Source organism: Zonotrichia albicollis, chromosome 3 (assembly GCF_047830755.1).
Source record: "Zonotrichia albicollis isolate bZonAlb1 chromosome 3, bZonAlb1.hap1, whole genome shotgun sequence".
Classification (NCBI taxonomy): Eukaryota; Metazoa; Chordata; class Aves; order Passeriformes; family Passerellidae; genus Zonotrichia; species Zonotrichia albicollis.
In genome coordinates, this window is record NC_133821.1 from 38590482 (window position 1) to 38614420 (window position 23939).

General features: G+C 43.3%; 2 protein-coding genes across 7 annotated transcripts in view; one reads left to right on the forward strand and one right to left on the reverse strand.

Annotated features, from left to right (window-relative positions):
• Positions 1-711: 711 nt before the first annotated feature.
• MCFD2 (multiple coagulation factor deficiency 2, ER cargo receptor complex subunit) lies at positions 712-5832 on the reverse strand. Its single transcript, XM_074537208.1, has 4 exons — positions 5617-5832; positions 4754-4905; positions 3915-4074; positions 712-2874 (listed from the first exon to the last, which is right to left on the reverse strand). The coding sequence occupies exons 1-4, from the start codon at positions 5686-5688 to the stop codon at positions 2743-2745; spliced, it is 516 nt and encodes a 171-aa protein (XP_074393309.1). The 5' UTR covers positions 5689-5832; the 3' UTR covers positions 712-2742.
• Positions 5833-7110: 1278 nt separating this feature from the next.
• Positions 7111-23939, forward strand: part of TTC7A (tetratricopeptide repeat domain 7A) — a 207527-nt gene continuing 190698 nt past the window's right edge. For 3 of the 6 annotated variants that reach the window (XM_074537200.1, XM_074537201.1, XM_074537202.1), the window contains exons 1-3: positions 7116-7468; positions 9976-10139; positions 11683-11851. In XM_074537200.1, the coding sequence (XP_074393301.1) occupies positions 7147-7468; positions 9976-10139; positions 11683-11851 (655 nt within the window). In that variant the 5' untranslated portion in view covers positions 7116-7146. Of the gene's footprint in view, positions 7469-9975; positions 10140-11682; positions 11852-12580; positions 12640-23939 lie in introns of those variants that run through there. The other 3 variants (XM_074537204.1, XM_074537203.1, XM_074537205.1) reach the window with 3 other exon arrangements.

Genomic DNA, 23939 nt, shown 5'->3' on the forward strand with positions numbered 1-23939 from the left:
AGAGAAGGAGGGGTCTATTTGGAGTGGTGGCATTTGTCTTCCCAAGCAATCATCATATGTGATGGAGCCTTGCTCTCCTGCCAATCACCTGCCCATGGACAGGAGTGAAGAAATTCCCTATTTTGCTTTGCTTGCACTCAGGGCTTTTGCTTTAAACTATCTTCATTTCAACCCCCAAATTTTCTCACTTTTGCCCTTCTGATCCTCTCTGCCATCAGACCAGGGGGAGTGAGCGGCTCTGTGGCCCCTTGCTGCCAGCTGGGGTTAAACCACAAGAGCAATAAGCATATAAGAGTTGACAGGGCTACAGGCAACCTGCTTTAAGTGCTCAAGCTGAGCAGCTTAACCTCTTCTGCCCTCTTAGCCACTAGCATTTCCTACACTTTCTTCCGATTCAACATTCACTCCAGATCATTCAGAGCCTCAGAAGAGATTAAAAAAAACCAAACAACCAACCAAAAAACCCAAAGAAACCCTCTAAGTGTAACTGAAAGAATTTTCTTTTAAGATGACTGTGAGTAAGAGAGACAAGCTTAAAAACACATCAGCAAATGAGGTGCATTTCTTACTAGCACTTCCAGCCTTGTGTATCCTATCAGCATGCACAAACCCCAGCCTAATTTTATTGCTTGTACAACCAGCACAAACTTGGCCACAAAGGTTTCAAAATAAATAGTTAATACAAAAAAAAAATCCAACACTCAGGCTTCATTGCACAAACATTTAAAGAGAGGAAATAGTTTCTTTTACAATGTGTTTCTCTTGTATAAGAATAATTTTGTATAGAAAATAGCTCTTTATACATTTTACAGAAATAGGCTAACATTTAGATTCTTTATTAATGAAAAATCATTGAATGCAATTTAAGATTTCTATTATGTTTCAGTCACCAAACATCAATCACACAGCAATACATCGCAGCTCTAATATTCTTAAACTGCTTGACTTATCAAGTATTGAGTCAAGACAGTGAAAACATTCCTAGAGCCATGATGATTTGAAAACACTCAAGTAGCTTGAAACTGTTAAATTATGAAATACTTCCTGAAAGTAATACCATAATTCAGGTGTCAAGGAATATGAACTTAAACCTTAACAAGGCAGCATTACTTGCTCTCTCCTGCTGGCTAATACTGCAAAATCCAAAATGAACAAAAGCTTTAATATTAAAACTGGTTTACTGTTAATGTGACCTTCAAAACAGTCCTGAAGGATAAGATGCTATCCAGAAGCTGGACAAGCTTGAGAAGTGGGCCCACAGGAATCTCATGAGGTTTAACAAGACCAAGTACAAGTTGCTGCACCTGGATGGAGCAGCCCTGGTATCAACACAGGCTGGGGGATGATCAAGAGCAGCCCTGGGGACAAGGACCTGGGGGTGCTGCTGGGTGAGAGGCTGGACATGAGCTGGAAATGTGCCCTCACTGCCCAGAAAGCCAAACCTGTCCTGGGCTGCAGCCAAAGCAGCGTGGGCAGCAGGGCAGGGAGGGGATTCTGCCCCTCTGCTCTGCTGGGACCCACCTGGAACCCTGCATCCACCTCAGGAGAGACATGGACCTGCTGGAGGGAGCCAGAGGAGGCCACCAAGATGATCACAAGGATGGAGCACCTCTCCTGTGAGGAAAGGCTGAGAGAGTTGGAATTGTTCAGCCTGGAAAAATTGGGGTGACTTAACTGCAGCCATCCAGTACCTGAAGGGAGCCTAAAAAAAGAGGGAGTGGGACTCTACAAGAGTATGTAGTGACAGAGGCTAGGTTTAGATTAGATGTTAGGAAGAAATTCTTTACTGTGTGGGTGGAAAGGCACTGGAACAGGCTGCACAGAGAAGTTGTAGATGCCCTAACCCTAGGGAGGGAACACCTGAGCAACGTGGTCTAGTGGAAATTGTGTCCCTGACTGTGGCAGGGGTGTTGGAACTGAATGAGCTGTAAGGTCCCTTCCAACCGAGGCCATTCTATGGTTCAAAACCAAATAGCAGAAGCTTTCTAACAAATGCTATACAGCATTAACATAACATGTAATAAAATACTTCAATTTTCTTTAAAAAATGGAAGGCAGATAAAAAACCCCTGGTAAATTAAGATATAAAAAGTAAATTTGTAGAGGACAAAAAATTGAAAAACACACATATATATTTATATGTAATGGTATGCTAGGAAGTACATATATTTAAAAATACTCAATTTATTCAAAGGCTGTTTAAGTTCATATGGTGTCATGTGGAACTCAAACATAACTCACACTCAAATGCTTTTCCTCTACAACTGCTGTTTCAAGCACCTGTACTTATCTACAGATTTTCTTGTAAATTAGAGAGAAGGTAAAGGCATTTCCCCTTGGAATAGAACTATTATGCAGTAATCATTTCTTGTTTTCTAGGTATAATTTTAAATAGAAAATGTAAGCAAATAAGAACTATAAAACCCAACGACTGAAAACCTGAAATTTAGATGCTAATGACTCTATTTAGTATTCACACAGAGCTACTCAGGAGTTTGCCAGCTGTACCCTGTGTGAGTACTGCTGGCACTTCCATGCTTCACAATTCAAATGTGTATTATGTTTAGTCAAACATGGCTCTCACTCCAAGTTAGCAAAACTCTTGACTCATACAACTTTCAAATAAATTTAGGTGGAACTGGAACACCTCTACTTCTCACAGCACAGGGGTTGATACAAGACAGTAATGAATCACATTATACTGGTTCACATTTTCATGTGGTTAGGAGGAGAAACAGACCCTTATTCCAGTGATTTTGCAAATTCTGCATAGTCAATATATCCATCATTGTTCTTGTCATCATCTCTCAAGACATCATCAATTAGACTAATCAGCTCTTCTTCCTTCATTGCTTGGCTATGTCCACCACCTTCCTACAAAAACAAAACCACAGGGAACAGTTTAGCAGTCTTTCTCATCTAGTAGCACGTGTGACAGATTACTGACAACCAATTTTTTACAAAGCTGCTCATCTTTGGTGCCTAATTTGGCACTAAGATTTATGTAATCATTTATAACAATGTAAGCAAATTTCATCAGATGGAAGGTTTGAAGTCAAAGTTCTTTGGATTCAGAACAAGCATTCTGCAGTCAACATTCTTGGTCAGAAGTTCCAAAAGCTGAATACCACAATGTATAATGATGGACAATCATCTAATGAATGTATTCTTAATTAGGATCTTGATGTAGTATAGACATTGTAGTTTCTATACACTACAGAAACACCTTACACAGAAGTGAAAAAATTCAGCACTGTAGCTTCAAGTCAGGAAAATACTTAGTAACACTCCTTATGGGAACACAAAGAGGTGCCTTTGCACAAGAAACAGCCACTCATATTCTGTTCTTGGCTCTCGCTATTTTTGCCACAGGTTATTAGCAGGAAGTTATGCTTTTCTGAATTGTAACTTGCAGAAGGTCAATATGAGATAATGTGTTTCTATTGTGTTCCTAATGACTGAAAAATTGAGTGTAGGAAGAAGCAGACCATAGCACATTCTTCTAATATCAATTTTGTGCAAGAGGTTTTTTATAGTTTGTGTACAAACAGCAGTAACAGCCTGAAGCTGAAAAGAGTGTCGTATCATGATATTTCTACAAATTCTTATGCCTCATTTTGGATAACTTCCCTTTCTCCCATCCCTACCTGCCTAAGTAAGTCCTCTGTAAAATGATTTTCACTCTGGAGCCCTTCCTGATTCTAGAGTTTAAACCAAAATGGAAACTTCCTAAAAACTGCAATGTGACACGAAAAGCAGTGATCATTTATAAATTCAACCAGAACTATCAAGAGAAAAGTACTCTCATGTTCAGGAAAAACTGTAACTGCACCAAGGATGTGTTGCAACTGCTCTGCTGCTTTTAGAGTCAGAACTGTTTCCAAGCACATATGCCCTTACAAAACTACACCAACCTCTTTGTGGACATGTGAGATAGCAGTAGCAAGTTCTAACCCATCTAGCAAATTATTGCCATCATAATCATGCATTTTGAAGTAATGGAGCTGCAACTCTTGTGGAGACATCTCAGATTCTGGTTTCTCGATAACACCTTCCAGGTGTTCCATGATGTGTCTAAGAAAAACAAAACCCACAACATTTCCATCAGTTAAGATTTAATGCTCTGTTTACAGCTAATTTAGTCTTTGATCAAATATTGTATGTCTAAAAGCACCCTGGACAACTAAAAGCTACAGTTTGATATCAAGATAAAGAGGATACAAAGGTTGTTTTTTAGAGAGGATGTAGAAGCCTCTAATGCCTTAGATAACTATTTCTTCTGGCCTACTTAACAGGCTATCAAAACAACTGAAGCAGAGCCCAAAATCTCTTTTTGGCTGTCTTCCAAAGCACAGGAACTGGAGGAAGATCTTTCCCAGTCAACCATGAACTGTTCTAAGAAGTTTTACTTGCTGCTAGAACTGTTCCACATTTGTGAAGACGCAAATGAAAAAATAAATTCTACCTATTAGGAATAAGATTTTGTCTAAAGTATGCTGATATGGGTAGGCAGGATTTCTGTAAGAAATTTTTTATAGCATAAGTTGGGCTAAAGGCTCCAGAGAAAGCCTTTCTAGGTCTTGTATCTCTACAAATGTATCAAGCAAGCATGTCTCATATCTGGCTTTAGCTAATCGTACAACATTCTGAAAAAACAGGGTGCTCTAGGCTTAAGTCCAACTCGCATAATAATTTAGAGATAAGAAAATAATTAAGAAGTAAAATTTACACTTTCAGAACATGGGAAACTTACTCTTTATCTTGTACCAAATTCTTATCAAGGCGAATATTTGGATGTTGACTCTCTCCTACGTGTTCCTCAGCTAGGGCAGAGATGAAGAATGCAGCCATAGCAAAGCAGAACAGCAAATGTGTTCTAAACATTCTTTGGGCCATTGTGATCTCCTGCAAAAAGGAAAACATACCCCCCAAAAAACCAGATGAAAAATGTGATCTACTTTCAGCGGATTTAGACAGTGCTAAACAACCCCATTAAGTTTCAGAATAGAAAAACTTGTTGCATTGGAATCTCTTGGCAAGCAGAGAACCAGAGAGTTCCAATTAGGAACTTTTATGAGGGCCCCTCTTTTACTGAATTATGCAGTAATTTTCAGATATTTTTTTCCTCATAGCTAACGTGCACACCTTAGCCAGGCCTGGGTTTCCATATACCTTCCAGACAAACAAGCAACCATGCCCTCTGCCTCAGGCAGACCTGCCCCGCAGCTATGGGAGCAAAGGTCGCTCAGGGCACGGAAGCGGCTCCATGTAGTGAGCAGCTCTGTTAAGGCTGTGTTCCCTGAGGGGCGCACAGCTGGGAAGCCGTCACGCAGCCGGGCAGGTGACAGGGCACACAGCGGTAGAGGGGCCGGCCGCGCTGCCGAGGGCAGCCACGGCGCGGGCTGGCGCCTTCCGCTCCCGTTCTTCTCCCGGCCCCAGCTGCACCAGCCCGGCGCTGCCCACCCGCCGGGCTCCCACCCCCGGCTGGATCCCCGAGGAAGCGCCCCCGCAGCAGGATGGGGCTGGGGCAGGGCCCACCGCCCAGGCCCCAGCACCCCCGCTCCAGCAGCGGCTATCGGGACGGGCGGAGAGGCCCCGCCGCCACAGACTACGTACCCTCGGGCGGGTCTCCGCCGTGCCGCGGGCTCCGGGCTGGGCGCGGGCTGCCCACCATTCCCGGGACACCATCCCGGGATCACCCCTGACCCGGCGCTGCCCCGCCCGCTCCAACGCCCATTGGCCGCTCCGCTCGGCCCCGCCCCGCCCCGCCTCGCGGGCGACGTCACCGCTCCCGGAGCTCCACGTGGAGCCCTCGCGGCGGCGCAGGTGCGGCGGGGCCGCGCCCACCGTGGGGCGGGGCAGGGGCCAGGTGGGTGATCAGCCGCCCCTGAGCCAGCAGCGTGTAGTGCGGGGCTTTAGGAACAGCAGTGCCAGCAGGTGGGGGAGGTGATCCTGCCCCTCTGCTCAGCCCTGGTGAGGCACACCTGGAGTGCTGTGTCCAGTGCTGGGCTCCTCAGTACAAGAGAGACGTGGAGCTCCTGCGTGGGTCCAGTGGAGGGTAACAATGATTATTAAGGGACTGGAACATCTCTCTTACCAGGAAAGGCTGGAGGAGTTTGGCTCCTTCAGCCTCGAGAAGAGACAACTGAGAGAGGAACTCATCAATGTGTACAAGTTTATATATGTCTATATAGTGTACACAAGGGGGAGAGTGCCAAGAGGATGTAGCCAGGCTCTACTCAGTGGTGCTGAGGAAGCAATAGGCAGAAACTGATGCATAGAAAATTCTACCTGAACATCACCAAGAACAAGTTTGCTGTGTAGGTGACTGAGTACAGGAGCAGATTGTCCAGAGACATTGTGGAGTCTCCATCAATGAAGATACTCAGAAATTGCCTAGACACAATCGTGTGCCATGTGCTCTAGGACAACCGTGCTTGAGCAGGGGAGCTTGGACCAGATGACTCACTTGCAACCTGGCCCATTCTGGGCGCTGTGGGGTCTCCACAACCCCAGCCTTTGATGCAGACAGCTCCTTCCCAGAGGACGCATTGGAGGGATCCCAGTGGTGATACCCTGGGCAGAACCTAGAAGGACTGCAATGGTGGAGCTGCTGGCACTGAGGGTCAGTACGTGTCCCACTGCTAGGGCAGTCTCCTGCTGCCCTGGCTCTGGGTGCTTCCCTCTAGCCCCACCGCCATGGTTCCTGCCCTGCTGCTCGAGTGGGAACTGCCGTGCCCTGTCCCCAGTGCCCACTGCTGACCGTGCTCTGTGCTTCCCCTCACGCCCCGGGTCCCGCTGTTTCCATACTCGACACCTACACATCACAGCTTCGGCCTCTCAAGGGCACAGCCCTCGAGCACAGCCGGGCCCCGGGGCGGCTTCTGGCCCGTTCCTCACGCGCCGCCCGCGGGTCTCGTGCGGGGTCGGCTGCTGGAGGGGGCCGGTGCCCCTGGGGATCAACCGGCGGAGAGCCCTGGGCTTCGGGTGACTTCTGAGGGCGGCGGTGGGGGAACGGCATTCCCGGCCGGTCTCGCCCAGGAAGGGAACGAGGGGCCACACCCGCGGTGCCGGGACAGCGGCCGCTGGTGCAGGACGCGGCTCCGTGCCCGGGTATCAGGCGAGAGGCGTCAGGGAGTGGCGGCCATGGCTGATACGCTGTCTCCGACCGCAGCCTTCGGGCAGCACGTCCCGGCCGCGCCCGCCCTCCAGCACCTGGCGGATCTACAGCCCCGGCCGCTGAGCTCGGGAGGCGCCGCCGGGGACTCCCCGCGGGCCGGGGCGGGGCGGGTCTGTCCCGGCGCTAAGATGGCGGCCAGGGCCTCGCACTCGCACGTGAAGCTGGAGGCGGAGATCGAGCGGTGCCGGGCAGAGGGGCACTGGGGGCGGCTCCGCCACCTCGCACAGCAGCTGCTGCCGCCGCGGCCCCCGCGCAAGGCGAAGGCGGCGAGGGGCGCGCAGGACACGGGTAAGCGGCGATTTGGGGCGGGCGGGGCGGCCGCCGGTACCGACCCGCCCGAGCGCGGAGCGGCGGCGGGGCCGGCTCCTCGCTCCCTGCCGCCCGCTCCCTGCCGCCGCCGGTGTCGGCAGCCCCGTGCCGGTGGGCTGGCGTGGGCGGGAGCTGCGGCCGCCCCGGCTTGCGGGGCGTCGTTTGCCGCCCCGTGCCGGCGTCCCGGCTCCGCAGTGCTCGGGAAGGAGGGATGCCTGGGAGAGGCGGCGGAGCTCGGGCAGCGGCGCTCGGAAGGATCACTCGGCGCTTCCTTTCCGTGTCAGCGCTGCCGAGCCCGCGGGGCAGCGAGGGGCGCAGGTGGCGGCTGCCGGTTCCGAGCCCGCCCGGGTGCCGCCGGCCCGTTTGGGCTGCGGGCGGGCCGCCCCCGCTTGGAAAGGCTCAAATCAGCTTCTCGATACGTGCCATGCTGGTTCCCTCTTGCCCCTGCCAGCGCTGTTCTTGGGTGGGTGCCCTTGTGTTACCTCTTTGTGTTTCCGAGGGGCACTGCTTTACTAGAAGGCTTTCACGTGTAAAGCAGGTTTCGTAAATAGCAAGTATATTAGTATTTTTCCCCTGTTACAATACACTGATTTGCTGCCCTTTTTTTTTTTTTTTTTAATGAGATCTTTTGTAACGAGGGAGGCAGCCTAGCTCAGTCTGAGGTCAGCAAGTAAGTTGTGAACAGGAGCTGATTCTACCCGCGGTAGTGGTACAAAGGTTTTGCCACCGAAGTCAGAAGAGCTGCTTCTGGGAATAAACCCCTTCTTTAGGGGATCGTGACCAGAATATGGCCCTAGCATTGAAGCTTTTTGGGGTGCCTTAAACTTCACAATGGGAACCATGATGGGAGAGATGCTGGTAGTTTAATACATGTTTGTTTTTGAGGCTTTCCTAGTGTTTACATGATACAGGTTGAACCCTGTGCTGAGAATCATACGGCCAACCTTTGAACTTTAGTCAGGTTTCAGCTGTGTTTTCCCAGGTGCAGAGATCACCATGAGCTTTGGGGGCATTAGTAGTTGAAGCGTTCACAGTAGTTTCTTCCCTTGTAATTAAGAGGTATAACAACACTATGATTGCTGTAAAAACATGATTTGTTAATTTGCTGCCATGTCATCATAACTTGGTAGTTACGAAAGAGTAATGCCTTGTTACTACTATAGAACTTCTTTCAGCAGGTTTTGTGCTTCTAGAAATGATTGTGTGCTTGGATGGGACTGTTTTTTAACAGTAGTGTTTGCTTTGTGAGGTTGTGTATATTTATTTCTTAATTGTCTGTGATCTTACAGATCTAATTCCTTAAGTTTGATTAAGGGATTAATGACTACCTGAAAGCACTTTAGTGTGTAGAAATGACTGCATGCAAGTTTGGGGGGGAATATACTTGAACTCTTACACTTCTCATTTTATGTACCTGTACTTTGTGTAGTTGCAGACCTGCAAACAAGCAGAAAGAGCTATGATTATAATTTGATATGTAGCTGAACACTTAGGCCTCAACAACAAAAACGTCTAAACCACCATACAGTTATTACATGGTGTATAGGTAGAAAGTGGGCATAAGGTGTCTCCTGGACTGAAAATACAAAAATGGATACACTACTGTGTTCCTCTCATTCTCAAACTTCAGCCTTTGAAACATGGAATGTATATGAAATGTGGGGCTGGGCTTTTTGATATTCAAAGATTTCCTTACCTGGCTTGACCCACTAGTCTGCTGATGGAGGTGCTGTTGTTATGAATGAAGGAACTGCAGAAATGGGCCTGTCATGCAAGAACTCTGAGTACTCTGGCAGATTAAACTTTTTTTTTCAGCACGATTGCCACATTCCATGATGCTTCATGCTGTATCCATTGCTGCTACCTGTGTTTGAGTGTACACTTCTGTGGAACTGTGAACAGGGATGGATTTTAATGTAGAAAGAGCTTTAAGTGGCATGTTAATTACAGCAGAGGATCAATCCCTGTGTGTCTTTAGTAATAGATGTGTAGAATCTATAAAATTAATCTTTTAAATGTTTTTTCTGTGTACTTTCAGGAGAATTATTGAAGTTTTTGATGCAGTTACTGCTATCGCTTCTCTGTAGTCTAAAGCATTCATATCATGCTAGTACCTTTGTAAATAAAAAGCATCCTTTGGAATGTTTGCAGACTTTTTGTTCTTACACTTTTGAAAGTGAGTTTTGTGATGAAAATTCTTAACTGTTATATTAGTGACAATGTAAGAAGGAATGGTGCTGCCAAAATTAAGGGATTAAGGAGGGAAAATCTTCAAGTTACAAGTGTTGTTTCATTTTTCCATACAAAACGTACTGTTTCCACTAGATAAAAGTTAATGCAACCTCTTTTTTTGTGTACCAGTTCTTCCTTATCCCCTCATTTGAGTTTATTGTCTGTCTCAAAGTGTGTTGTTTTGTTTGTGTAATTCTGTTTATCATCAGTATAGCAGTAAGCAATGTTTCTTGTTGGTTGGTGTGTGCTTTCAGAGGACCATGGGAGTTTGCTGCTTGCAGAGGCTCTGCTGGAGGAATGTTTGAAAGAAAATTTTGCCAAACTGAAGGACTCCATTCCACTGTCAGAGAAGAGTGAGCCCAAACTGGGTGAAGCTAAGCAGTATCTGACCAATATCTTAAGCAGAGGGAAACTAAGAGTAAGTGGGCTCTATCATCATAATTCCTGCCAATTCCTGGATACTTCTTTGCTGTCATTATTAGTGTGATACGAGGTGTGGGTGTTGCTTGCTCGTGTCCATGGATATACAGTGCTGTATTGCAGGTGATACTGAGAGACTGGTAATTCCTCTAGGCCGGGTTTTATGCTGTGAGACTTGCTTTTCCATATGCAAAGAAATTATGTGCTACAAGGGCATATCCTCTTTATTTCTTTTTTTTAATTGGAAGGGAGTAGGATAAATACTTAGAATTGCTCTCAAGTGGTGGGGTGTGGGCACATAAGGGTGCTGTCAGGCCAGCACAGTAGAGTGACCTCCTGCTGCTCCAGATCTGAGGGAGTTTTGCACAACTGGTAGCTCCTGATTGGAGAAAAATGTGCTACAAGCTGCTGTCAGGATCTTAGGGTTGTGTTGGGAGGACTGTAGCCTTGCACTGCCTTTGGTGTCTATTAGAGAAGTAATGCCTTTATTTTGTTTTATGATCTGGGTGTGTGGCCAGTAGCTGCTTGTCGACTCAGTTGCAGAGCTTCAGGAGGGTTTTAAAACTCTGCTTTGATGGCTGCTGCTGCTGCATTGGTGTCCTTTGACACACAGTTGCATAACTGTGTTTAGATGTAAGTGAATTACACCAGTCTGCTCTAGACTCCTATTACTTCTGGTCCTGAAATTGCCAGGCTAGGTTAGTTAAGTTGGAAATGCATGTTATATTTTCACCATGTTAATTTCCAATGAGCAAGGTCAGCCTACTTAGAGATAAAATGGAGAGAGTAAGGAAGGGAGGGGGAATCTGTCCAACCCTCTTTATAGTTTAACCCCATTATCAGTCAGAACTACTGGATTCTTCCACTTCCTTGTGTTTAGTTTGGCTGCATGAATTGGCATTACTGGTTTTTAGCTAGTGGTGACTTAGCTAGTGATGCAGTATTGACCCTGTGTTGCTTGCATGTATTGAAAAAATGGATATGAAGGCTTAGGAACCTTTTCATGCTTTCCAGAGGATCTGAACAGATGTGTTTTACTGAGGTTCTGTAATATTTGTTTTAAAGCCTTAAACAAAATGAATCTGAGAAATAGCAGGTGTGCCTTCTGTTTTTTCACTGTTGCGTGAAAATTCTCTGACAACTAAAGAAAATTTGAGACTTTTCTCACTCTTTAATTAAATATACAGAGGAGAGGGGAGCTTACTTGTCTAAAAAGTGATGTTTACTGTCTAGTTCAAACGCAGGAGTTTTTCTTAGTGTGTGTAGGTAATTCTGACAGTGCCAGCCTTTTATGTGCTCTTTGTGGCTGGTGAATCGATAGAGAAGGTCAGCTGAGACCAAAGAGTTGGCTTACAAACTGTATTTCAAATCTGAGCTCCAAAGTGGTTGCCTGACCTTCATTGGCTACTGCTCTTGTGAGGTTGGCCTTTGCACTTGTGAGAGGAAAGCATTCTGCACCTGCCTAATTTGCTGTAGAACTTCATTCTTCCTGTCTGGTGTTTCACCCTGTGAACAGTTTTTCTCTCTCTGCTCCATTTCAGCCGAAGTACATGACAGAAGCTATGCTGATCCTTGGAAAGCTGCATTATGTGGAGGGATGCTACAGAGATGCCATCAGCATGTATGCAAAAGCAGGAATTGATGACCTTTCAACCAAAGAGGAGCCTCTGTACATGCTGCGTTTGATAACTGAAGCCTTTGTTATTAAAGGTAAAGGACCACGTGTGTATATTTGAAATGTGCTGGTTTTAGGTTGTAGCTGTTTCTCCAAGTGGTTTGGTTGGAGCAGGATTAGGGCAAAGATGTGCGCTGTAGAAGATCCTACATGGTATGGTCCGTGTAGTTTCAAACTTGAAGGCATTATGGAGTCTTAGTCCATGGTTTTTAAACTTGGCTGGCTTGTAAAGAAAAGCTTGAAATTGGAAATCTTGTGGTAACTCTTGGCTGGAAGTCAGCGATGTACTTGAGCTTGTGTGTCCATTTTGGGAAAATGTAAATCAAGAATCAAGTTCTTGCCTGGATTGGGGCCTATGCTTTGGGTTAGAAAGAATTCATCTACTTGTACATATCAGTGATTTCTGTGAATTAAACAACAATGATGTCTCCAAGTTTTAAACTTTGGACTAACAGAGTGTGTGCTTTCAAAGCAGGTAGTGTATTTTTGCAATGCATGTCACACAGTATCAGATCTTATGTACAAACAGGAATCTCTCCTCCCCCTTGTAACTCTGTAGACATTGCACTGTTTGAGAGATTCTAATTAAAACTACCTCTGTGGGTAGTGAAATTGCATTTCCTTTTTGAGTGGGGGAAAGACCCTTGTCAGTTTTTGACTTGGGGGGGAGAAAAAGATCAGTAATCTTCTCCTTCATTTGCTTTTGGTTCCTTTATAAATGTTGCTCAAGTACTGCTACCTATCTACTGCTTTCTACTCTTTTCAGCATGTCCACCAGCTAATTAGGTGAATGAGAACTCTGATGATCAGATACCTTCAACTGGTATGTAAAAGAGTGAAACCAAATCAACCCAAAATACTGTTTGACTGGGCTGCTAGTATTACTGATAATAATTTGAGTCATTCTGCTTTTTTTGAAACCCTGTTTGTGCTGCTTTGCTTGCTTTGATTTTTGTTTCCTGTGGTACTGATCGAATCTGCTTCATTAATGAGCTTCTGTGGAGCAGGACTAATTTACTTGTGCCTCACACTGACACTTGCATGGCTCAGAGGTGCTTGCCAGTGCATTCTCAGCAGTGTATTTGTGAGCAACTCCTGGTGCACTCCAGAGTCTGAAGGAGATGCACTGTCCTTATTGGGAACCAGGTATGACCCTTGGTGAGGTGTGAGTGTAATGATGATGTGTGTGTGGAAACTGATGGAATAACCCTGTTGTAAGAGCCCTTGTGCTGTGTTGACTGCTAACTTACATATGGAGATGTTGGAGGCGTTTGCTTCGGTGTCAGGCAATGTTTTGGTTTCTTTCCCCGTGTGGGAAAAGAAATGGAATGTAAATACTGTGTTGCCCTGTAAACCATATGGAGTCTCTGTCATTGCAGAGAAACCTCTGTGCTGTTATGGTTGCACAGTCTTTATACTCCATGATGATTATTTTCATATTAGCTGAGATATCAAGAGTGTAGTAAATCACTCAGTATTCTACCAGAGTTGGTGGCATAAAGCAGTCCAGCAGAGTGGAGCTTGTCCAGCTGAGTTTGGAGCGGGCACTCACTGCTAGGATCACTGTTCCCTCATGCCATGTTCCCTCAGCCACTCTGGTGTTAGCACTTTGTGCAGGTAGCTATGGCAATAGCAGTGTAGATGTAAATTTTCATTTTATAATGTGTGTCCAGGCTCTTTCTGCAGGGCAAGTAACAATATGGAGTTGAATTATTTAAAATGTATTGATACTTTATGCCATAGATTTTTCTTTTTCCCCTTTTTAATTTGGTATCTCTCCAGAAATTATGTTCATTCATACTAGATTACTGCCTTGGGTTGAACTATTGGTTGTTTTTGCAATCTGAAGCCTTCTTTAAAGATGCTCTTGAATGTTGCTCATAGTAAAATTTTTGCAGGGGCCATTTAGGCAAATATCCAGAAAAGCCACAGTCCTGTCTATTTCAAGGCAGAAGTTAGGTTCCTCAGTCAATTTCTTGTTCACATTTTCAGAAAGGGGAGAAAGCTGTTGGTTTAATAGAATACCCCTGTTCATCCAGCATTAGTTAAAAGCAGCAGAACTTTGAATCACCTCATATTGTGAAATTGAAACTTCCTCAGTTTTGTGTAGGTAATACTGCTGAGAAATGCCTGTAATGCAGAATGGCAGCATAGGGTCTCAAGCACTCAGGATGAGGCTGGAAAGGTCATGGAACAAAGAACAGTCAGATAAAAGGCTTATTTTTTAAATGTTGACACCTATCCTTTTAATGTTGGCAATTAACAAAAATGTAACAAGGAACGTGGGATACAGTGGGAGGAGTTGCACAGATAAAACCTGTTGTAGAAATCCAGCAAAAACAAGTTTCCTTCCTTAGAGCACCTGTTAACCTTTGCAACACTGAAGGTGGATGTTGAACTAAATCTCTCCAGGTCCAAAGCATGTAGTGGGTTCATATTATGGTAAGAGGCACTATGGATTTGTACCCTTATGTTTGGATTGAAGAAGTTGAGCAGGGAAAAGAATTCTTGCTTGCCTTCTCACTAAACTTCCACACAAGGTGAGTTTCAAGAAGTAAATTTTGAAGCTCTTTATCAATATGAGGGGTTGTGCAATTGACAAGTCACAGGAGAAATGGGAGAGAGCAAGATTCTCCAGTGTCTCATCTGACTGCTGCTTCCTGTTCTGTTTCTAAATCCCTGCATTGTGAGGAGACAAGTTTTGTAGGTGCTGTGAGTGGAGCTTTGACAATTGTTTGATTTTTCATTATGACTAATTTTAACCTCTCTGGTTAGTTAATAGGTGGGTGGTTTGTATTTGTGTCGTTCCTCCCCATCCTTCATGAAGTCAGTCCTTCCTTAAAAGTTTACTTCTGCTCAGTTCATATTACTGCTGGTAATCTCTGATGCAAGTAACTCTGTTGTTGCATAAAACAGTATTGAGTAAGCAAACTTTGCTTCTAATTCAATTGGGATATACTGTGGCTTTGTTACCTGATGGTGTCCATTTGAAACAGCAAGCAAAAAAGACTTCAGAACAAACTGTAGCTGTTAGAGCCCACTGGTTTCCCTCTGTTTGTGCTTGCTGCAGAAACTCTGCAGATATCTCTCTCTTTGTAAGGAGTAAACCTTCCTGGTGCAAGGTCAGGCTGCTACCTGACCCTTACAGAGCACTGTGTAGCTCTAGCCAGGGCTTCAGCATACCTGAGCTCCAAGAAGGAAGCTTCTGTGATGTGGCAATGTTTGCTGTGCTGCTGAGAGCAGGGTGAGAGCTGCTTTACCTGAGGCCAGCCTGGCTGGTGGAGTCAGGTAGGGCTCCTGTGTTGTGTGGGTCCTGCTTTCTACTGACTGAGGGAGGCTTTATCTTGTGCTCAGGGATGTGTCAGAGCTCTGCAGTCAGCCCTGTGCTGTCAGGCCGGGCACTGGACTTGTTCCACCTGAGTGGGGTAGCCTGGAGAAGGCTGCCTGTCTGTATTTGTGCAGCAATGCCATAGGGTTGCACAGGCTATCTAGCTTCTAAATGGATTTCTAGGGAGTTAAAGCTTTAGAAGTCCCACTGCCTGTTTTTCTCCTTTTCTCCCAGTCCATCCTGTAGTTCTTGTAATTTAGTAATTTTTGTGTTATTCTTGGCCATTTGGCATCTCAGGATGGGTCTGAACTCTCTGTAGAGTCAGAAGTTGGCTGTTCTGGGGTGATTCATCACTTCTTCAAAAGGCATCTGACACAGTTGATGTGAATGGTGGTGTATATAGCGCCTCTTCTCTGGTGATTGGGAGAGAAGACTGCAGACCAAATTAAGATTTATTCCTTGTAATTTTGTTTTTGAGTGTTTTTGTTCTTTAGTTTTTAGGTTTTTTAACTTTAGAAAAGACATCCATTTTATCAAAAGGCTGCAATGTGAGCTTGTCTTTTTAGATCTTTGGAAAGGTGTGGAAGAGAACAAGGTGATAGTGTGCCTGTAAAGAGCCATCGTGTAGTCTGCATTTTATTGTAACAAATCCAACCACAAGCCATATCTAGGAGGAAATGAGACTCTGCTAGTGGTTCAGAGCTATCTGTATTTTATCCTTGGACCCATTTTAGTCATTTAAACATGCTTAAGATCTGTGGTGTGACACATTTGAGAAACCAAAGATAAAATCTTGAAACAAACATTGCTGGATTGAGCCACTGAGCTTTAGAGCTCTGCTAAGATCTGTGAGTGATATTTTTCAAAGTAAAACCTTGAAGCTGCCACGTAGGGGTTTTTCCTAGGTTTGATAATGATAAACAGACTAGAACCTGCTTCCAGCATCCTGAGTTCAGCACATCTTGTTTTGGATTATTTTGTTTTTGTTCGGTCTTAGAACAAATTGCTGAGCTTATGTGTGCTCCTGTTTCTCTTGTGATTGTATCTTTTAAGAATTCAGTGGTTATGAGGTCTGTATGCTTTGAATTATATTGTTCTGCTTTCTGCCCATGTGAAATGATTGTCTTGGGTTTCCAATACTGGAAGTGGTTGTTTGGAGATTCTGGTGGTGTTCTGAAAGGAGAATGGTGATATCACACAGAGATAAACAAAAAACCTGACCTTTTACTCAGCAGGTTTGAAAACTATTTGCTTGGTTTTAATAATGGTTTTAAATTGACCAAGTGAAGCCTCAAAAATTGAATAAACTGTTTTAAACTTCTTAGTCATTCTTCTCTTAATTAGTTTCTCATTTTGTTGGCTTGTACTACTGTTGAAAACAGTAGGTTTGCATACAGCAAATGCAAGCTTGGTATTAAAGTTGTTCATTCTAGCTAATCAGAGGATGTATCACACACTTGTTTATGTGCTTAATTGGAGTCTTTCATTTTGACATTTGCTTGTGTGTCATCCATTTTTCTAGTACAGTTTTCTACATGATGAATAATTTCCTAGGTGAGATTTGTATTCAGTTGCTAATTTTCAGTTTGAAAATGAGAATAAAATGTAGAGTTAAAGACAGCTTTATTGCAAAGCTATGTTCTGGTAAATCTACTTTTCCCTCCTCTCTAAAGAATTTGGTTAAGATTGTCAGTTCACTAAATGAATTTATTTAACTCAGTGTTTATGATAAGCTGATAAATTTCTTTTCATGTGTGCATTTTCAAAAATTCATAAATTAAAATGGGAAAAATAAACTTTCCTGTTTGGTTTTATTTCATTCATTGTTGGTTTATTGAACTAAATAATTTAGAGAATTGAAAGGAGGAAGGTAAGGTTTGTGGGTTTGGCATTTTTTTATTTTGTTGGTTTGGGGTTTTTTTGTTTGTTTTGTTTTGGGTTTTTTTGTGCTCTTCACAGGAGAATACCTCTATTTTAAAGACTATTCCAGTACTTCATCAAATTCTTATTTCAGATCCTAAGCTAATAACTTTTCTAGTTCAGTTCTTTACAAATGCTGCCAGTCCCATGATGCAAGGATTTATTCCTCTTAAGTAACATTATTAGGTTATTGTGTGTTATCCTCTTAACTTATGTAGCCTTACTTTTAATTAGAATTTCCTGTTAGCTTCTCTGGAATGAGATTTTGTCCACTTAGGTTTTGATAAGTGAGATCATAGTATCAAAACTGTGGAGGGTTCTGGAATACAGACTGTGTGGAATGATTTTGAGTACCAGTAGTTTGAACAATTTCAAGTACAGATCAATTGAGTTTAGAAACATCATATAGTTTTGTAGGGTCATAATTTAATTCATAAGCTTATTTTGAAGGTGAATTTACACTTCTAACTTCTTTTTTGCCAGAAGCATTTTTAATTCATGTAATGTTTTATAAACCTCTTAATGGAGTATATAGTATATGTACTTTCTGAGTCTGTCCCTCATTTCAGAGGGCATAGCACTTTTCAGGATGTCTTCTTTTTGCAGACAGTGTTTGGAATACTGTTCCACTTCTTGTGTGCCAAAAACCCCCTCCCAGGGGTTATACATACTCTTGTGCTTGAGATTTTTACTACAGGATAATTTTTAAGAGCTTTTGAAGTTCCTTAAGAAAAATTCGCTGGAATGCCTAAAAAGAGATGGGGGGTGTGTGTGTGTGTGTATATCTTACGATGTAGGAAGAAAATACCTTGTCTAGTCTACCGAGTCAAGCACAGAAAATGGATTAATGGAAGGTTGAAGACATTCTTTCCATGTTCAACTAAGTAGTTTGCCTTATATTCTCTAGGCATTAATGGAGAAAAGTAAAAGGATGTTGCAATTGCCCATGTCAAGATAAAGATGATCAGTTTCTGTATTGTTGTTTAGGAGCCGCATGGCTACAAGGAAAGTGCTCAAATCTGAGAGTGGTAAAAGCAGAGGGAACTCAGATCTTCACCTCCTTGCAGCACAGCTGGCCCCACCCTCCCCAGAAGCTGAGTTTTCATCCTGCCTGCATTGCTGATCCTGTATGACCTGAGGGCAGTGTGATACAGTACATTTAGCAGAATGTACTCTGTACATTTAGCAGAAATGGGCAGCGGGGTGTAAGGTACAGGGGAAAAATCCTGAGCCTGAATTCCCTCCCTGTCTCTGCCCATTAATTTCAGTGTCAAGTATCGTGTTGCTTAGGACTGGTGACATTATGGCATGTATGTCATAGGCTTGTACTTGGAGGTCTAAATCTTCTATACTTTAATAATCCCATTTAAACCAGAAGGGTTGTTACCTTGATGTGTTCTGACTTCCCAGGGATCCCAATCCACTACTGGCTGGAACCTGCCCATATTGGAAGTGATGATGCTGGCTGAGGCACTTGAGTTCATTGAAGTGTTGGGAAGGGTATCTAGAACCTTCCTAAAGACAGCACCACTGTTTTTCATTGGCTTTAGGGAAGCTTGTTGATCATGAAGAGCCAGCACTATACTGGGCACAAAGCTGAGATGGAAAGAGCATAGGTTTGGGTGGTAGTTCAGGGGAACGTTACCTAAAACTTTGATTTCACTTTTTCATACCCAGATGTAGCTTTTCAGTGATAATGGGCTTCATGAGGATGATGAACACTTGCCAGCATGCAACTGTTGACCTGCATGCTCCTTTTAAGATGATATATTTGCTTGCAGTTTACTTTACTGCTGTTTCCTCTACTAGCAGCTCCTTGGTGAGGTTACTGTTGTCACTAATTTCAGCTGCTGTGTGACTAAGTAGAACTTAGGGGGACACAGTAGAAGAGTAGAATTTGTGTTGGGTTTTTTGTTTTGGGGTAGGTTTTTTGGTGGGTTTTTTGTGGTTTTTTTTTTTTGTGTATTTGTGTATGGTTTTTTTTTTTTTTTTTTGTATGTGTGGTTTTTTGTTTTGGTGGGTTTTTTTGTTTTGTTTTGTTGGGGTTTTTTTTGTTTGTTTTTTTAAAGGGTCTGGCAGGGGCAGGGCATGAATTCCTTTGTTGGAATCCTCTCATGACTACAAAAGGTTGAGATTTATCTCTCCTAGAACTGAGATCTGTGGGAGATGGTTCCTTTAAACAGAACCTAAATAATAAAATTAGTTTCTTTGCCTGGCCATTAGAAAAACAGAGTCCCAGCCAAAAGGATGTATGATACAATAGGACATTATAATTTAAATAAGACATTTGTTGGCAGAACTTGTTTTTACTTTTGCTTGGCAAAAGATGCATCTTTTAAATGTTTATCCACATCAGAGGGAGAGAGAGAGACTTTTTTCTATACCTGGTATGCACCTCAAAGTGCTGGCTTTCACAATTCTGACAGCAAGACAGCAAGCATGCTGTTAATTCATGCTGGCATCACAGTAGCTGTCTGATAGGCAAAAGCCCCACTCTGTAGATGCTGATGTCTTGATAAAAGGACCTAGTGTCAGTATGTTTTATTTGGGGTTCCAGAAAACCATTTTTAAGAGTCTGGAGTTGCCCTTACATTGTGAAATCCTTTGAACCTATTGAGTGTTGGTGAATTGTGTGCCTTTGTGCCACTGCTTTCCTGCTTGGATGTGAAAGAGTTGCCAAGCCCAGCCTTGGTGTTCTTGGTGCATTTAGGCTTTTCTCAGCCTTTGATGCACAAAGGCTTTTCCTTTGTGCTCCATGAGCTTTTCTCTGCTGTTGGATCTGATGGTTTACTGTTCCAGAAGTAGTTTGCACCTCTAGCACAGTCAGCTATGCACAAATGCAGCATGGGTGTTACTTCAGACTTCTGAGGAGTTAGATGCAGGCCACTAAATGCAGATTACTGAAATTTGGGAAGTGAAAAAAGGGAATAATTTCTGGTTCCTTTTGTTAATGTGACTTGGTTTCTACAGTGGTAAAGTTTAGTTATTCTACTCCCTTCCCCACACACAGTTGAAGATGGTGATTGCACACATGCATAAAACCTTCTCCACCTTCTGCACTGTGACTTAGTTCTCTAAGGCTGTGGGGTTAGCAGCATCAGGAGGTGGAAGAGTATTTGCCCATGCTTTTCTGAGGAAATGGAACAATGTTTATGGGGTTAAATGAAACAGCATGCTACACTTACTTTCACTGGAAGAGAATGAATACAAACGTACTCACAGATGGCCAAAGCTAGAGGGAGCTTTTAGATGGCTGTGTTGTGTAGCATGGGATGTATCCAGTGGCTGTTGGAAGATTTCCATGTGATGGTTTGCCCTGGAGTAAGCTTCAAATGCCTCTGTCTTTCAAGTGACTGGGCAACAAGCCTGTTAGTCTTTGCAGGCTCTGTCCATCCTAGGTACTTTAAGTAGAATTGTGTTGAGTGCTTGATACAAATCAGCTTAGTAAAATATGAATTACCCTTCCTTTCTCTCCCTTCTGCTCCCCAAATTCACATAGAATCGTTTAAATCGGAAAAGACCTGTAAGATCATGAAATGCAACCATTAACCCAGCACTGCCAAATCCAGTAATAAACCATGTCCCTAAGCACTACATCTACACATCTTTGAAATACCTCCAGAGATGGTGACTCCTGGGCAGCCTGTTGCAGTGCCTGACTGCTCTTTCAGTGAATAAATTTTTCCTGATAGCCAATTGAGACCTGTCCTGGTGCACCTTGAGGCCATTTTCTCTTGTCCTGTTACTTGGTGTGTACTTGTAGAAGAGATTGACCTTCCCCTTGCTATACCCTCATTTCAGGTAGTTGTAGAGAGGTTCCTTTTCCCTAGCCTAAGCACCCCCAGCTCCCTCAGCTGCTCCTCATAGCACTTGTACTCCAGACCCTTCACCCACGCTGTTGCCCTTCTCTGGACATGCTCCAGCACCTCAGGGTCTTTCTTGTAGTGAGGTGCCAGAAAAATTGGAAACAGGATTCTAGGGCTAGTCTGATTCAGTGACTGCAGCTAGAAGAGAACTTTCTTGCTGGTGATGCTGCTTAACTATAGTGCAGATGAACTCAAGCTGAAGAAATTCCAGTGCTTGATCATCAGTACCATCTCCTCTCCCCTGTGGCCCTTCAACTTAGCTTTTTTTCTCTTCTGCTTCTTCCTGTTGTAGTTAGACCAGGGAGAAAGAAGAGTAATTTCTGCAGTATGCCATGACAATTTATAGATGTGGATGGTGCTGGCAAAGCCTTTAAATGTGGGGCTGTAAGAGATTGCTGATCACCCCTGTGTTTGCTGTGCCTCAGAGCATTGCTCTGTAGATGTATCTTGATGTCACAGAATGGAGGTGGCCTCTTATACCTGAACAATCAGTATGTTATAGCAGTGGCCCCCAAAGTGCTGCATGTGCCCCAGAGGCTGAGCAAAATGATCTACTGTGGTGCAGAAGAAAAGTACTATAACTTATATTTATTTTTTTCTTAAAAAATTCACCAGCAAACAAAAGCACCTCACATTGAAATAAATCTTTAGTATTTTATTGAAAGTGGTTCCCTGACTTAGTCTGTATGTCAGAGGGTCTTGTGTCATGTAGAGCCTACAAAAGTGTCTTACAAAACAGGATGTTTCACACTGCAGAAGGGCTTCCTCACTATTTAATTCACTTACAATGTTGCAGCTCACTCGTGCCTACTTAAGTGGATTTATGTAGTATATTGTCTAGTTTTAATTAAACTAACCCTAATGAAATAGACATGTAGCTTAAAGATTCTCTTAAAAACCTGTGGATTTCAGGTAATACTAGAAATAGGAGCACAAGTGAATGGTGAGAATGTCAGGGCTTACATTAATAGCACGAGCTCTTCAATCAGATAAAAGCAGTGACAGTTGGATTGGATCTAATGAATGAAGTCTAATGACACTCAATTAAGTACTTTCATTTTTAGAAGCCTCTCTTGAGCTTTCTTATGTAAAAGCAAAATATGAAGTATATCATTGGAGAGACACTTGTTCTTCCTACTGTGGAAAAATGGCTGAAGTAATGTGAAAAAAACCTGCATGGCACCAAACTAAAATACTTTCCTTTGAAAGAGACACAGAAGACATTGCCAAAGACTTGGAAAAAATAGGTATTAGAAGAAATTGGGCAGTATGGGAGGCTTGGTATGTAGTAGCAAGGAAGCATAAATATTTCTAACAAATCTCATCTAAAGGAAGTTGCCACATTCTGGTTCAATAATGAAATACATTAAGAGCTGCTGAGGAGCACAGTTTGGCCCAGAAATGCACAAAATGCTGTAGGATGGTGTGAGTGAGGTTGACTTTATAAACACAAGCCTTAAATAGAATCTAGTTTGTAATGAGATGGGGAATGACCATGAAAATCTGTACACACTGCAACTCAGGGGTTATTTCATGGCAAAATGGTTAAAATAGTTGTCAAACTTAAAGGTGAATTGCTGCCTTTTTGCTTTTTCAAAAAGTCAAGTGTTCTGAATTTGCAGGGCTTTTCTCTGCTGACAGGTAGCTGTCAGTAGCATGTTATCTAGAAGGTATTTTTGAAAAAATAAACAAATATATAATATATAGTTTGTGAAGCAATGTCTTTATATAGCTGTATGTGTATATTGAGTATGCATGCTCAGATTTTTTTTTTCTTAATATGGTCAAGGAATTTTGGAGACCACTGTATTATAGGCTAAAGCAAGGATTAAAAGACATGCCATGGAGGTTAAGAACAGCCAGCTGAGCAGGTCTGGATATGCTCCAAAGAATTAGTGTCAGTGGATTAAAGTTGCTGATTTCTGTATGCATGGGGTATGTGGTGTGATGCAGAGCCTGTGCAGTATTGACTGGGAGCAGGGCACTGAGGTTGCATCTCAGGGGAGTGCTTGCTGCCTTCTGGCTTCACAGCCACTTGATCAAAAAGCTGTCCTAATTTTAGCAATAAACTTGAGCTATAATTACAAGTCTAACCTGATAGAGTTCTTGCTTTGAAAATAATTGGAGTAACATTGTTAGCATTGATTTATTGCATCTCGTAGGAAAGTGGGAGAAGGAGGTCCTGAGTTCTGCATTGAGCAGCCTTCACAGGTTACTTAAATTTTAAGCTTCATTCCCAGCTTATAGTTAGGTCTTCAGATAATTGTACGTGGGGTTGCTGGAATTTTCTGCCTTTTTACCCTTGAGACTTTTACATGAAAGATACTTCAAGATTGTAACAGATTGCCAGAAATGTACGATAATCCTGTATTCTAGGAAGCAGCAATCAAAGAAGTATGCAGCTTTCTTGAACAGCAAAACTGGTCTCTTTGTCCCCACCTTTCATGGGCTGCAGTATGAATCAATGTGTTCAAAATCAAGGGCTTCTAGGCCTTTCTTCCCCCTCTTCTATTTCCACTGTAAATAGGTCCTGCTGAAAAAAATAATGGTTTAGTTGCTGGGGAGAAAAGTGTCTAGACTAGGTTGTGAATTATTTAAACTGCTGTGGACTGTGGCAGAAATAATGCATGGTGCTGGGCCTTGCCTATGTCTAATTAATCCCAACTGCTGCTTCTTGGGGTTTGGGCTATTTTGCTTTCCAAGACTGTAATGGAATAGGTTAGTTGAGGACTGTGCTCTTAGGTTCAAACCTTAGCTGGCAGGGCAAACTGGTTGTAATACCATCTCTAGAATGGTGTGGTTGTGCTTTTGAATTTTGTCTCTGAAAAGTGTTTGGTACTCTGATGAATGTTGATTAGTCAGCATGCACATGTGTCGGGTTATCTCGGCTGTTCGAGGGGCCTGGAAAGGCCCGAGGTGGCCTTGGGGCAGCCCGCGTATCGAAGGACGAGAAGAGGCTTCAGTTCTTCTTTCGGTTTTTATGTTTATTAATTGTTTATCTAAAAGATT